Here is a 13,584-nt window from a genome sequence, read left to right as displayed (position 1 = left end):
CCAGCTGCTGCTTTTCTTCCAAAATGTCAGTGTGTTCCAAACAAACGCTGGGGGAGAAGAGCCCAGGGGTCCAGCTACTGACCCCCAGCTCCGGGGGTCTGGGGCCCTTCCCCGGGAACAGCAGCACCAGCCCCCAGTGCCCCCAGGGAAACCCACCCTGGCAACGGGCATTTCTTGTTAATTCCTAATATCCTCAGTTATTTAAGCAAGTGATAATAATAAAATACAGAAAAGCAGCTTTATTTCTCATTTCAAATATTACATGCACTTTCAAAAATTAAAACTCTTTTTATTTAAACATCTCAATAGCATCTTGTCAGTTTGGAGGCAGCAAAGAATAACAGACATCTGGAAAAGCATTTACAAAAATACATTGCACAAAGTCCTATCTTGCTTTTTTTTAAAAAATAAGTTAGTGTTATTCAAAATATTCCCACCCTGCCTACCTAATTGCAATTTACACAGGATAATTCTAGTTTTAAATATGAAAACACCTGTACATGTATAACGTAGCTCCTCTGTGTAGGCCATAGGTTCTGTCTCTAGTTTTTCACGTGGAGACTTGTATTTTAAACATTCGAGGACTGTTGTGCAACATACGTAACTCTCTTCAGAAAACCCGTCAGCAGTTCCATTGTTAACAGTTCATGGGTTACTATAAAATGCGTTATAACAGCAAGATACATTTCAGGAATCATTTCTGAAAAGGTAGTTTTGTGTCTCATCTCGTTCTACGTGGAAACATCACTTCTGAGAACAAGACATGGCTCATCTTCTTACACCCGACTACAGTTTCTGGGGTGATCTAAAGAACCCCTGAGTACTCCAGTGCAGAAATCCCTCGTGTAAACGTGGAGTAGCGAGGTTTTACTTTAGGTTTGTTTCCCACACGCAACATTTACCGAGTGTAACAATGAACCAGCCTAAGGAATTCTTGTCTCAGATTTTTGACAAATTAAGATTAATTGCTGTATACTAATGTTTACTAAGCAATTTAGCAGGCTTATCAGCTCCGATCCCGTCAAGTCAGCACATCAAGGCCGATTTGGAATTAACACTAAAGAACAAACTGGCCACGTTGCTATGGTAAAAACCCTTAAAATAACTTCAGTTATTTAAAGTTATCCCTGACTTTGAGAGCAATTCATGGCCACAAGTTACAGTAAAGCATTCTGAGTCGCTGGTGTTTAAACGAGTTTTGGTTGTGTTCATTCCCTGACGGTAATATTTATCATATTCAATGTATCAAAGCCCTTTTGGATCCACCAAAAAGGTCAAAAGCAAGGGTGGAGTGAAGGACGCCTTTAGCCACAGTCCGTATTTAAAATGTCCCACAGGCTCTGGCCTGTGGTGCCAAGCTAACAGAAATAAGCAGTCAAGTCCTGGATTTTAAGAAAAACAGATTCCTAGATGCAGAAAGTGTGGTTTATTCATTTAAAAAAACCCTTATACATTCATTTGTAATAAAGTATGTGTCACCTGTTTGCCAACGGGGCTTTATGAACCAGAGAAGTTTGCATGCAATATTTCAGCATGGACACAAAAATGTAAAGCTAATGGCAATGACAAGCTGAGCATTACAGCAAATAAGTTTTTAAACAGTTCTGCTGACAGTCTTCTGCCTGTATCAGAGGATGAATAGTTTTGTAGTATCTTGTATCCTTGTCCTTTGAAGATTCCAGTGTTGTAGGCTTTCCGGTATATACAAACTGATAACGAAATGTACAACAACAAAAACAACCCAAGCTGTAGTGTAGGAGGTTATTCGGCAGGTTTCCCATGCACTCTGAACCGATAAAGGCAAGTATATTCCACATGTCCCCAGTTGGAGAAGATTCTCAGTTCCACGACCTGGAATGCGTTTTCACTCTTCTCCTGGAGAAGGGAAAAGCAAACACACAAACCAGTCAGGTTTCTAGTATGAACTGGTGCAACTCAAGTGGCTGGCCTAGTTTCTTACAACTACCAACTATTATTAATATGGCACTTTGGGAGCTTTCTGCCCCTTTGCACAGAACCTTCCTTCCTTACAACTGGTTATTTGTGAAGGAGTCAGAAGCAGCATGAAGCTGATTCTTCACGTTTAGCATCTTCACACCATTTGTGTCCGGATGGCACAACCTTTCCTCCCCTTTCATCTGTTCAGACCACAAGTTTGGAAGCAGAAGGGCAGATACTTTCTGCCTCAGTTTCTGCAGTGGCCAACAGAGAAAGGGGCCTTTTCCTTCACTGCTTGTTGCAAACAACCACAGAAAATACGAGTCCCTTTCTCCTGACACTCTGAATCTTATTGTCCAGACTCACCATCACTGGAAACGTCTGCAGCGGTTCTCCAGCTTCATCGTAGACATACCGTCCCAGAAGCTTTCCTTCTTCTTGATATTCGTCATCTAGGCCCTAGAACAACAGGATAAAGATTTTTGCTTCTGTCAAGTCTCAAAGCAAAGCAAAGCCAGAAGCAAGTGTACGTAACTATCAACAGACAGCATTCGCAAGTCTGTCAAACCAAGATCAGAATGTTTCCCATGCAACTTAACGCTAGTTCAGGCATGGCTCTGTGTTTGTACAATATATACTGTACAATATAAACTGCTCAGGACAAACAAGAATGAGAAAACATCAAGGTTATAAACAAGACTGAAGTCGAGATTCAGATGCTTGCAGATGACTGCTCAAGCATTTAGAAGAGTTGGACAAAAAGTTTTCAGATGCCACAACTACGTGATGTAGCCTGTGGTCTCCTGTTCTGCACTCATGCCTAAGCAACTGTGGTGCTAGTTAAAATCAATTAAAAAAAGATTTAAGGCACATCATCAATAAGGTGAAGAGCTAAAATGGGGGGGGGGCGTGTATGAAAGAGCTACACCAAATTAAAAACCATTATCTCCCCTCCAAAATGTCTACTACCGTATAAAGCAAGAGAAAAACTCCCCCAAAATTAGTTGCAATCCTTATTCCCAATCTCAAAGCTTATTAAGAAATATAAGCAATTTTAAGAACAATGGAAATTTTTCTTAGCAATCCTTCCTCAAGCTATTATTTTCCAAGCTATGTAACACAAATATTCTTCATGCATACAAACATCAGCTGAAGCTGAGAGACAGACTTACATATACTGCAAAATCCTTAAGAGCACTGGTGATATTTCCTGTTAGTGCAACTGCTTTCGGTATGTGCTCCAGTGTAAAGGCAGTCGGGTAGATTTTGATTGCAAGTCTAACTACAAGATAGCCCTGGGATCCTTTGAAAGCCCAGCAGTTTCCTGGATACATGTCCGGCTAAACAGGAGAGAGGAGGAGAGAACAGGATGGGACACAACAACAACACAACCACAAACACCTTGTAATTTATTTTCTGTCATAAAGCGCTGTAATGAATTCTGAATTGTCAGGGACAGTCTTAGTAAGTGGCCTAATCTATCTGGCAGAACTTTTTGGGAAGACACCACATCCACCCCAACCACCCGCAGGGTTTGGAGACCACACCTTGAGATTACTGCTCACCAGGGGCCCTCCCAGCGCTCCCCCTTTGCAGGGGCACGATGCACCAGCCAAACCCCCTCTAAGGGTCTTAATTTTGCTGGAGTGGGACTGAAACAGTGCCCAGGAACTACCAGAAGGATCCCACTGTTGGGAACATAGTTGGAAGTGCCCATGTTTCCCAATATATTATAGACAGAAACATCCAGCACTTAAAAAACAACCCAAACCACTCCCCACAACATAACATTGCTGAATTCATTTACTCAGCCTTTAATTACCTGAATCACTACTCTGGGCGACTGAGAGAAGTACCACAAAGGAATTCCAAAGAGGCTCATCAATGCCGTTTGGGTCTCGAAGGTTTCAGAACAGCGAGTGCTCACGATGCTGCCACCTCGAGAAAGATACATCAGGTTAGCAGAAATGCTCTTTCCTCCCTGAAGATTTCTAAGGCAGAGATCTGTACAAAGCTTCATGAATATACCAGTTCTTTTCCTCAGAAGAAAAGCTATTAAATATATTGTTAAATTCTAATGATTTTCTGGGGGTACAAGCTTCTATCAGGTACAATGTTATTTTAAGAACACATTAAAGGTTTTTCATTTAAGAGGGCTGAAAATACCCATTTTTTCCCTAGCGAGATCAGTGGTGTGTACACCCCATACAAACACACCTGCAGTTCTGTTATCCAGTCGTACACAACATGCATCAGGGATGCTCTTCTAACCTTTAGTGTTCATTTAAAGATTTTTACTAAATACTATAAATAGAATGGAGAGTAAAAAAATGTGGTTTTTTTCTACTATTTACCTGCAGACTCCAAGGCATAATCCACCATACCAGTCTTGTCTTGAGAGTAGAGTTTCAGTGCATTGTTCACAATGACGTGCACTTGCTACAGATGTACACATAGAAGAGAATGGAAAAACATTTTAGTAATATCTTACTGTTCCCAATATCTCTTAAAATCATTAATGTTCATACTGACAGTCCAGCTCCACAAAATGCCTATAAAAGGGCTCTTTACAGTTTTAGTTGAACTCTTGAGAACTTAAACTCACCTCCTCTGTGACTCCAGAAATCCCTGCGTTAGTCATAGCGTTTGTTACTATTTCAGATGTCGGTTTTTGGTTTGTAACAGACACACGGAGAGTAATATCCTTGAGGATCCGCAGCTCTAGATCTCGCAGTGCAGTCTGCAGATCAGTCTTGCTCACAAAACTGGACGTAAGCCATTGCAGAAGTGGTTCAGGAAAGTCTTCGTGTTGATCACCAAAAAGCATTAGCCTGACAGATTCTTTGACCTGGGCATCTACCTAGTAGAAGCCATTTACAAGAGAAATGATCAGTCTTTATAAACCATTGAGTAATACCGCATATGTAATAGGCACACATGGAATCAATACATACATTCCATACTACACAGAAATCCAGATTTCACGTGTGTTTTAACTACACTGACTAATCTGAAATAACAGACCAGCCAGGTGTGGTATCTTTAATTCCAAAAAAATCTGCCATTGTAGAAAAAAGCCATAAACTCTTGTCTCGTAAAATGTTACACACTAATGGAAAAATCCACAGTACCACTACAGAAACCACCACCCCCAGGTTACTTATTGCAGTGCATTTCATGAACCTTACTGAACAAAAACCAAAAAACACAGAAACCCAAACCAACCAACCAACCAAATCAAGGAGTGCCAGGTTTGACTGTGACAGTTACAGAACCTACTTTCTGGTGAATGACGTCTATTTTCTTCTCGCAACTAGTCCTCGCACTTTCGCCAGTTAAAAGCTCCAATCTCATCTGAGAAAACTCCAGTTCCAGCTTTTGAACTCTGGACAGAAGTTCACTATGTTCATTGTAATCTCTGACAAAAACAAAGAGTCAATAATTAGGAGTGTGAATCATTCCATCTGATTCCAAATGTGCGAGAACATACTTGTCTAATATAAAATGCTTCTCCAGTTCAGTTATTCAGTGTGATAGACACTGTGAGCTTGTGCTTCAACTTGAGACATACTCAGGATTAATCTACTCAAAGCAAAGTACTTTGAAGGTGTGAACAAATCCAGCAGTGATGACTTCAGAACATCACCAGGCTGACAGATTAATAACTCCAACATATATAGAATTTTGGGAATTTAAGGTTTTTGGCAAACCAGTCAATTGATATGAAAACTCTAATACATTTATAAGACAATGAGAAGTCACTCATTCTCCTCTGCTATATAAGCAGCTCTCTCTAATAAAAAATGTAGCTGTAGGACTGCCCAGACAGTGCAAGTGGGCCTGGTGCTGGTGTTCAGCATCACAGCTGCAGTCGAGTGTAAGACAGAAGTACTCTTGCTGACAGAACGACTCGTAAGGTCAGTTAACAAAGGGAAGGATCGTTGTGTTTCAAGTAAGAACGGGTGTATCACCATCAGTATTGAAAAAGCAAAACATATTTGAAAAGGGCTTATACCTCATTGTTTTTGCTTTGGCTATGTCGAGCTCCTTCTGGATGTCCTACAAAATACAAAAGTGAGTTGTAACATATACAAAGAAACACAAGTGACAGAAGCAGGATAAAGAATGTTACATGAAAATGACACATTTTAGCACCACCTACACAAGACTGACCCCACACTGTACAAGATCTTATTCCAAACAGCACCTGCCTCACTGGTCAAGCGAAGCATCTTTAATCCTTGGACTGAAACCCCTCCAGGAAGAGGGAGCAAGAAGACAAACAGGTTTTGAGACTGAAAGAACTGTAATAGCTACAAGTAAAGCAAACTGGGGTTTTGTATAGCCAACAACAAAATAATCTATTTTATCAACGGGTTACAATAGGAGTGAGTGAGCAAAGCTGACTTTCAATACCTTGGATTCAGTAGAGAGTTTTCCAAGCAGATCTTCCAGCATCAGGATGCGCAACTCGTGTTCTTTATGTAAAGCCAGGAAGTCAGTCTTAAAAAATAGAGAAGAAAAAGGTGGTGTATTTGCTTTTGGAGGACAAATAGCAGAACTGAGATTTTCTACAAAGTGAGTGCTTAAGTGACTTATCCTGCAGGTAGGGTGAGAAATCCCAGAATCTGTAACACATGTAAAGGCCTGATTCAGCAGCAGCAGGGGTTACACACAGTTTGCCACAAACCCCTTTCTGTCACTAGTCCTTCCTGCAGTCGTCTTTCTCTATAGACCATCTACCTGGAATTAATTCTTTGTCAGGAGGAACAAATACCAATAACCACTCCCTGGCACTTATTACCTATCAGTTAATTCTGTACCAGAAAAATAATCCTAAAGCCAAATTGCTAATAGTCTGCATTATGAAAACAGAATACTTTGACCAATATCAGAAAGCACCGATAACTATCTCACCTTGTCCTCTGATTTCATATCTTGAAGATGTTGTCCCATCACGTTTTTTATTAGCTCCAATGTTTCACTTTTATCACTCATCTGAGAAACCTGATCTTGAAGATTTTGAAGCAGAACCATCACTTTGGTATATTCTTTATCGTGGAGATGGTATTTGTCAGATAAAAAGGACATTTGCTTTTCCAGTTCTCTTATACGACCAGGATCGAAGATGTTGATGGTATCCTATGGTATAAAGATTGCTTTTAAAATTATACAAAAAGCAAGACATTTATTTACATTAGCCTTGTGTATGAAGTAGTTATTGCAAAATACCGAATACATGGGAGTTAAGATCTGACAGTTTTTCCCTAGACTGCTCTCCCTTACCTGAGGAGGTTGCACCGAGTGAGAAGAATCAGCCAGTGGTTCAGGAATACGAACAAAGCCATCTGTTCTCTGTACTCCATCCATTTTTGTCCAGTTCAGTGAAGGTAATAATGAAATGAAGCCATCAAAGCCCCAAAAACATATACCTAAATCATAAAGAAAAAGCAAAAAGGGCGTTCAAGAGAATTCTCCCATAAGACTGCTTATGTCTAAAAACTGTCCTGTTAAGGACACAATCTACCTTAAGTTTGCAAGGCAGGTGTCAGAGTGAACGCTACTCCAGCCTAAATCAGCACGAGTCAGCTTTAAAATTGCTAAGTCAAGCACTTCAGAATATTAGGGCACATCCATCAGTACCGCTCACGTAAGGCACGCGACTTGCACTTATATATCGTGGTACGCCCTTAATCTCATACTGCTGCTTCCCCAGGACCTAGATCTCGTTTACTGATTAAGACAGGCCGTGCTCACTGAAGGCAGACGTAAATACTGCTTTTTATCTCAATGGAAAATATCTTGCCTTATAGCCTAGTTACTACATACCGTATTGCATAATATCTAATAAAAGCTGGAGGAAACTCAGCCTTGCATGGAAACAATCCAGTGTTTCACAAAGATCACACATATTTTTTGCAATATCTTGGTGAGAAGCAACAGCATTTTCTACACAGGGTAACTCCTTCCTTTCTTATACTCCCTAGTACAGAGGACTTTGAATCCTCACTAAGTTTCCAAGCAGTTTCACCTCCCCCAAGTAGCTGCGAGGCTTTTTCAGACACACACAGACACAAAAGTGCTTTTCAGAAATGGTCCAGCACTGTCAGTGATGTTTTAAACTGACTTAGTTTCTTTCACAGCAGACCCCTGGCCTGGAGCACTGCCACCTAACCAGTCTAAATAACAGTATTTGAAGCAACTAAAGCATGGGCTAGAACAAAGGAAAGGCTTAGGATGAGTTGGTAGAATAACTCAGCCACACTTTTATGGAGATTGACAACCATCAAAGCAATCAGTACACAGCCCACTCTTCATGAGCTCATTGCTGTTCCCATGAAGGGAGGTAAAGGAAAAAGCCTTTAGTGCATTTACTTACCCACCCTCTCAGTGTAAAGAGCTCTACAACATTAAAACAAGGGTATTCCTCCATGGCAAGGGGAAAGCTCACTGACTCCTCAGTACTTTGAAATCCTGAATTACTGCCCTGGTCACAAACAAACTGGGGTTTTTTTTGTTTCTGAATCTTCTTCATAAACCAAAAGTTCAACTGGAACTGCTATTTCAGAACAGCTGTAGTAAGTGTACACCAATTTGTATTATACTAAACGATTCACGTACCTAGTAGAAGCAGGAGTGGGATAAACAGTAACAGCTTGTGGCACTTTGGAAGGCATCTAGAGGAACAGAGAGGGAGGTTTACAAGAAACAATACATTTATCACATTCTATTGTTTTAGAACTGGGTAAATAATTTGTTCACAAAAGACTTTTTTTAAAGGATACACACCTTTTTAGAAGAAACACCTTGAGCAAAGACATCAGAGTAACAAGTTGATACCACCCAGTTCTAAGCAGCCTTAGCATGCCAGAAGCTGCCCTCCCTAGAAGACAAAAAGTGGTGGTGTGAAATGGAATTACTGCGGCACACGTTCAAAAAGCCAAGCAGAGGGACATGCAACTGCAGCCAAGAGCACTTTGCACAGCAGAGAAATGCATGAGTACAGGCAACACATGCAGATTCTTAACATCTAGATATTACGAGTATGACAGCATAGTAACATCGGCTACTCGGCAAAACCAATAGCCATGCAGAGACGAAATGCTCGTTCGCTATAACAATACTAGAAATTCAGCGTTAGTGCTTGAATCCACGTTACCATGCACCAAAGACATGAGTATGCTTCAAGAAACGCACACATTAGCAACATTGGTTTTTGTTAAGAGGAACATCACGATAGGAAACTACTACCAAACCAAACACACCCCATTGTTATTGATGCCCCATATTCTATGCTATTCACACACTCATTCCAGCATGAACCAGGTTAGTCTCCCGTTTTGCCTGTGAACAGAAATATACCCTCTTATTAAGCATACTTGGGTCAATAGAGGGAGTGAAGTAGCACATGCATTTCAAGATCCAAAAGCTACAGCATAAGCGCAGTTGAATGAGCACAAGCCAGACGCTGCAGTTTCCTAGTTTGTCCAAAGGAACAGGCAACACACACACGGATCAGGATAGTAACCTGGAGCAAGAACGGCCAGCCAAAGTAGAGACAACACCTTCTGGGACACCAGCCATCCTGTTTCTCCCACCGTTCTCAACACGTGAAGCATAAAGTAACCTAAATTATAACAAATTAACTCTATGTGGTAGCATAGCTTACGGTTCTTTTGCAGTATGTGCAGTAGAACAGACTCAATCCCCTGCCCATTACATGTTCTGCATAATTTCAAACCATACCTTTCAGTAATCTACAAACTTGGTTCTTCACAACTTAAAAGCAAAGTAAGCCACTAATAAATATGAAGCCAAGTAAAAGAGAGACAATCTAGAAATAGAATTCTCATGTCTAAAGATAGAACGATCAGTAGCACCTGTGCAGTTACAATATCACTTTCCAAAATCAAGTTTACATTTCGCAGCATGTTTATCTAACAATGCCATGCTACGTGTAACAGAGAACAGCAAAAGTACTACCATAAAAAAATAAGTTCTAAGCACGTGCTACTTGAAATGCATCTTATTTGTCTGGAATTATAGATCAAGTTTATTATCTAGGCTCATGTGTAAAAAGAGGGAACAACTGAAAACTAAATCCCAGTGAAAGAATTAAATAACAATGTCTAAAAAATACTGATAAATAATAGAAGATATTCCTTACTAAATGTTGCAAGCGATACATTTTCATTAAATTTAATGTTCCCAAGGATCTTTGGTATGTCAGTTTTGAGTCTCTTTAAAGAAATAAAACTGAAAACACACAAACACAACAACAAAGCGACCCCAAAACTACAATGCACTATCACAAAATGCTCTAATCTAAAGCTCACTGAAGCCAACAATTACTAAATCCAACACTAGGACTGCTCGTTCTACAGAACAAACTAGGTAGTATTACATTTAGAAAGTAATCCTACATTTTTAGATTAGCAGATATGTCTGGGTTAATTTGAGGGATTATAGATATACCAACCCAATATTCTGCAAAGCATTTAGGTGACTGAAGAGTCTCAAATAATTTTCTTTTGCTGAATAAAGAGCACTCAACAGATCCTTGATGCCTTTGCCATTCAAGCTAGAGAACGCTCAGCTCCCAGGGCAGATTCTACCCCTATACCAGACTCCTGGAAAAATTGACTATCACTAGAACAAAAATAAAACGTTAAAAACCCTTTATCCAAATCATCTGCATCCAAACACTGCACACCTTGCTTTCACTTACAGGCAGCTTTTCAACCTCGCTACAGACTTCCCCAAAAGTGCAACAGATGAACAATGTGACTTGCTCTAACACAAGGTGTATTCTGTCCCTACACCTTGTTTTTACTCATAGGTGAGCAGTCTGCCAACCTCGTACAAAAGCCAGTCATTTTCTAGACACTTTACAGTTTTTTTTAATCACTTTGATAGATGAAGATGAAAAAGAAAAAACAAAACAATATGAATGATTAACAGTGCGAGATTGCGATGCAAAATAAAAGCAAAAAAAGGTCCAAGTCAACCTGCATAAGAAAAGGTGTGCCCAACGGTCCTTGCTACCCTTTTAGCCCATGAGGATTGCGTGTGGTCTGTGGCGTACATTTCAAGATGTTTCTTCCCCTTACAGTCATCACCTGTTGGTTGCGGTAACAGTGGATTAATGGGACAAAGCCAGGATCAAATCAAGATGTTTACAAGGTAATTTGAACAAGTTTATTTTGTTATATCAGTTATCAAACAACAAATACCACCACTAAGCAAGCTTCAATAGAACAAAACGTGCTTGGTGAAATACAACAGTACACCAGGCAATCACCATTCTCCCCGCTACATCTAAATTGCAAAATAAACATTTACTTTGTAGTTTCCACAGAGTCATGGGCATCTGATATTATTATTACAGCTACAACCTAGTGTACAGCCCAAGGCTAAAAGACAATGTAAAACATTATACTCACATATTGTCTCCTCGATTACTCCAAGACGGCTGTCTGTTTTGTGAAACTCCCTTAAGTTTGTGCCTCCATAGTAGACCGAGTGAGCTGCAACACATTCAAAAAGTGTACCTGGAATGTCGTTCTCAGGTTCAGAGCCTCGCCTACAAGCAGATTTTAGCTAAACTGGCTTGGTTCACTACTAAAGCCAGGTTACTCACAGGAAACCTGAAAAGTGAACAAGGTAGAAGCCTCCTCTGTGCAATCTTATGTTTCTTCGTTAAATATCAGGGGGCCTTTCGGATCAAAAATCTTCCTGCTTGTTTTCAGATAGCAAAGTTAATTTAAAAAACCCTAAGTAAGAACTCAAATTGCAAGTCCCTATTCCCACCCTTCTGTCAAATGGCCCAACTGTCACATCTCTGAGTTGCTCTTATCAGAGATCTTAAGAGTGAGAAGAGAGCATTAAGCAAGTTATGAGGCACCGAGGCAGAGAGAACGGAAGAGAATGAGTTTTATTCACACACAAGAATCAGTTACCTTCTGCCTATGGCAATTTAACTTCACTCGCAGAGCATGTATTAGGGAAGAGAAAGCACCCAAGAATGAAGCATTTCAGGGAAAACAAGATACGCTTTCGAAGAGCGAAGATGGCAGAGCGAAGATGGCAGTTTTAGTTTTGCAAGAGAGATCTAATGAAGCTTTAAGCACACAGTGCGCTTAATGAGACAGTCCAAACCTAAAGACATTGAGAAGTTAGAACTGGACACTATCACACCAAACAATTTTTAAAATTAACTTAAGTGTCTCGATTTAAACATCACCTTGTGCTGCTTCCTAGTTAAAACAACCACGTGAATCTGCACTGTAACACACATCTCACATGTGAATCCCGGTAATTCCAAACCAGAGGGAAAGTACAAAAAAGGTAGCACAACTGTGATAATTAAGAATAATAATAAAGGGAGAGAGACATAAGCCAGGCAAAAGACTATAGAAAAAGAACACCAGAGTGCCCAAGATGAACAAACCCCAACACACACACTCGGCTTTGTGTGGAGACCAAGGAAGACAACTGAAAAGGTACCTTTAAATTCATAACCCAGCTTCAGCAAAACCATTTGAAATAGTTGCACTAATAGTGATGCAAAAGATGCTGCAGCATGTTTGACCACTCGTAGGATCTTACTCATGTAGAAATAGGTTCCTCCTATTGAAAAAAAGTGTGAATACAAATTATTCACCTACACCAAGATGCGCTTCTATTCTCTGGTGACCATTAGCGTGTGGAAGGAAGAGTGAGGATGAAGCTCGGAAAGCCTTTATTTACTCAGGAGTACAAAACTTAAGTGTGGTTTGAAAATTCTGGTTGTTTATTACAGTAAAGCTTTTGTAAGAACTACATATCCTAGGGAAAATGCCTTCGAGACAGAATATGGCTTCAGCAAGAATATCTTTTCTTAGTGAGAAATAAGAAGTCTAAATAGCAATGAAGCCCTTGCTTCCAGAACTCAGGATTTGTCAATGATGTGAGCTGTTGATACTGATTTTGTGGGTCTACTACACTCTTATTTTGGATCTGAAAGGGTGAGGACTTTCCACCGTCTTCTCCACCTTTACATGAGAGGAAGTTACTACAATTCTCTGCCTCGAGTGCTAGAGACAACAATTCTCCTTCAGCCACCACTCTGCTGCTTTCCTGGAATCAGCCACATTCCAAACACCTGCCATGACTGGGCCCCTTTTCCCTCCCCAAGTTTAACCCAAACTGCTGGTCCAAGGGAATGTACAAAGACAAGCTCCTTGTAAAGTCTTCCTATGTGAATACAAACTCAGGAGTACAAAAAGCAGTTTTCATTGGTGTCACTTTACGTAGTTCATCGTGTCAAGCCAAAAGAATTCCTGCCTGTGCTACATGTTAAACAAAAATACCTGACTCGAAGCATTTCAAGTCACAGCTTAAGAGTCCAAACAAACAGATTTCTTGTGACTGAAAACATACTTAATTCAAGAATAATGCACCTATGAAATCTAAAAAAACGGTTCCTTCCTAATTCAAGGCCACTCAAGAAAAAAGTTCTTTGTGGTAACTGCAGTCTACCAACAATCAGGAGATTCGAGATGCTACAGGAGCGGCAGGCACAGTCCAGACACCGAGCACAACCACCCACAGAATGGAAGTTGCCTTGGAAAGGCAGAATCTCATTTACAGCAGATCCGTTTGGCT

The 13,584-nt window shown here is 40.3% G+C and overlaps 1 protein-coding gene across 11 annotated transcripts in view; it reads right to left on the bottom strand.

The window, feature by feature from the left end:
- Positions 1 to 224: 224 nt before the first annotated feature.
- Positions 225 to 13,584, bottom strand: part of SUN1 (Sad1 and UNC84 domain containing 1) — a 30,639-nt gene continuing 17,279 nt past the window's right edge. For 7 of the 11 annotated variants that reach the window (XM_082064923.1, XM_082064928.1, XM_082064919.1 and 4 more), the window contains 17 exons: positions 12,445 to 12,567; positions 11,382 to 11,465; positions 10,947 to 11,057; positions 9,467 to 9,565; positions 8,728 to 8,821; positions 8,560 to 8,615; positions 7,225 to 7,370; positions 6,856 to 7,080; positions 6,355 to 6,441; positions 5,954 to 5,997; positions 5,218 to 5,356; positions 4,544 to 4,798; positions 4,293 to 4,377; positions 3,761 to 3,876; positions 3,111 to 3,278; positions 2,305 to 2,397; positions 225 to 1,875 (listed from right to left, as the gene is read on the bottom strand). In XM_082064923.1, coding sequence (XP_081921049.1) covers positions 1,762 to 1,875; positions 2,305 to 2,397; positions 3,111 to 3,278; positions 3,761 to 3,876; positions 4,293 to 4,377; positions 4,544 to 4,798; positions 5,218 to 5,356; positions 5,954 to 5,997; positions 6,355 to 6,441; positions 6,856 to 7,080; positions 7,225 to 7,370; positions 8,560 to 8,615; positions 8,728 to 8,821; positions 9,467 to 9,565; positions 10,947 to 11,057; positions 11,382 to 11,465; positions 12,445 to 12,567 — 2,039 coding nt within the window. In that variant the 3' untranslated portion in view covers positions 225 to 1,761. The remainder of the gene's footprint in view (positions 1,876 to 2,304; positions 2,398 to 3,110; positions 3,279 to 3,760; positions 3,877 to 4,292; positions 4,378 to 4,543; positions 4,799 to 5,217; positions 5,357 to 5,953; positions 5,998 to 6,354; positions 6,442 to 6,855; positions 7,081 to 7,224; positions 7,371 to 8,559; positions 8,616 to 8,727; positions 8,822 to 9,466; positions 9,566 to 10,946; positions 11,058 to 11,381; positions 11,466 to 12,444; positions 12,568 to 13,584) is intronic. The other 4 variants (XM_082064925.1, XM_082064926.1, XM_082064927.1 and 1 more) reach the window with 4 other exon arrangements.

Source organism: Streptopelia decaocto, assembly GCF_964273445.1.
Source record: "Streptopelia decaocto genome assembly, chromosome: 13".
In the NCBI taxonomy this organism is placed as follows: domain Eukaryota; kingdom Metazoa; phylum Chordata; class Aves; order Columbiformes; family Columbidae; genus Streptopelia; species Streptopelia decaocto.
Note: the sequence above shows the minus strand (reverse complement) of the source record. Positions and strands in the feature narration are given on the sequence as shown.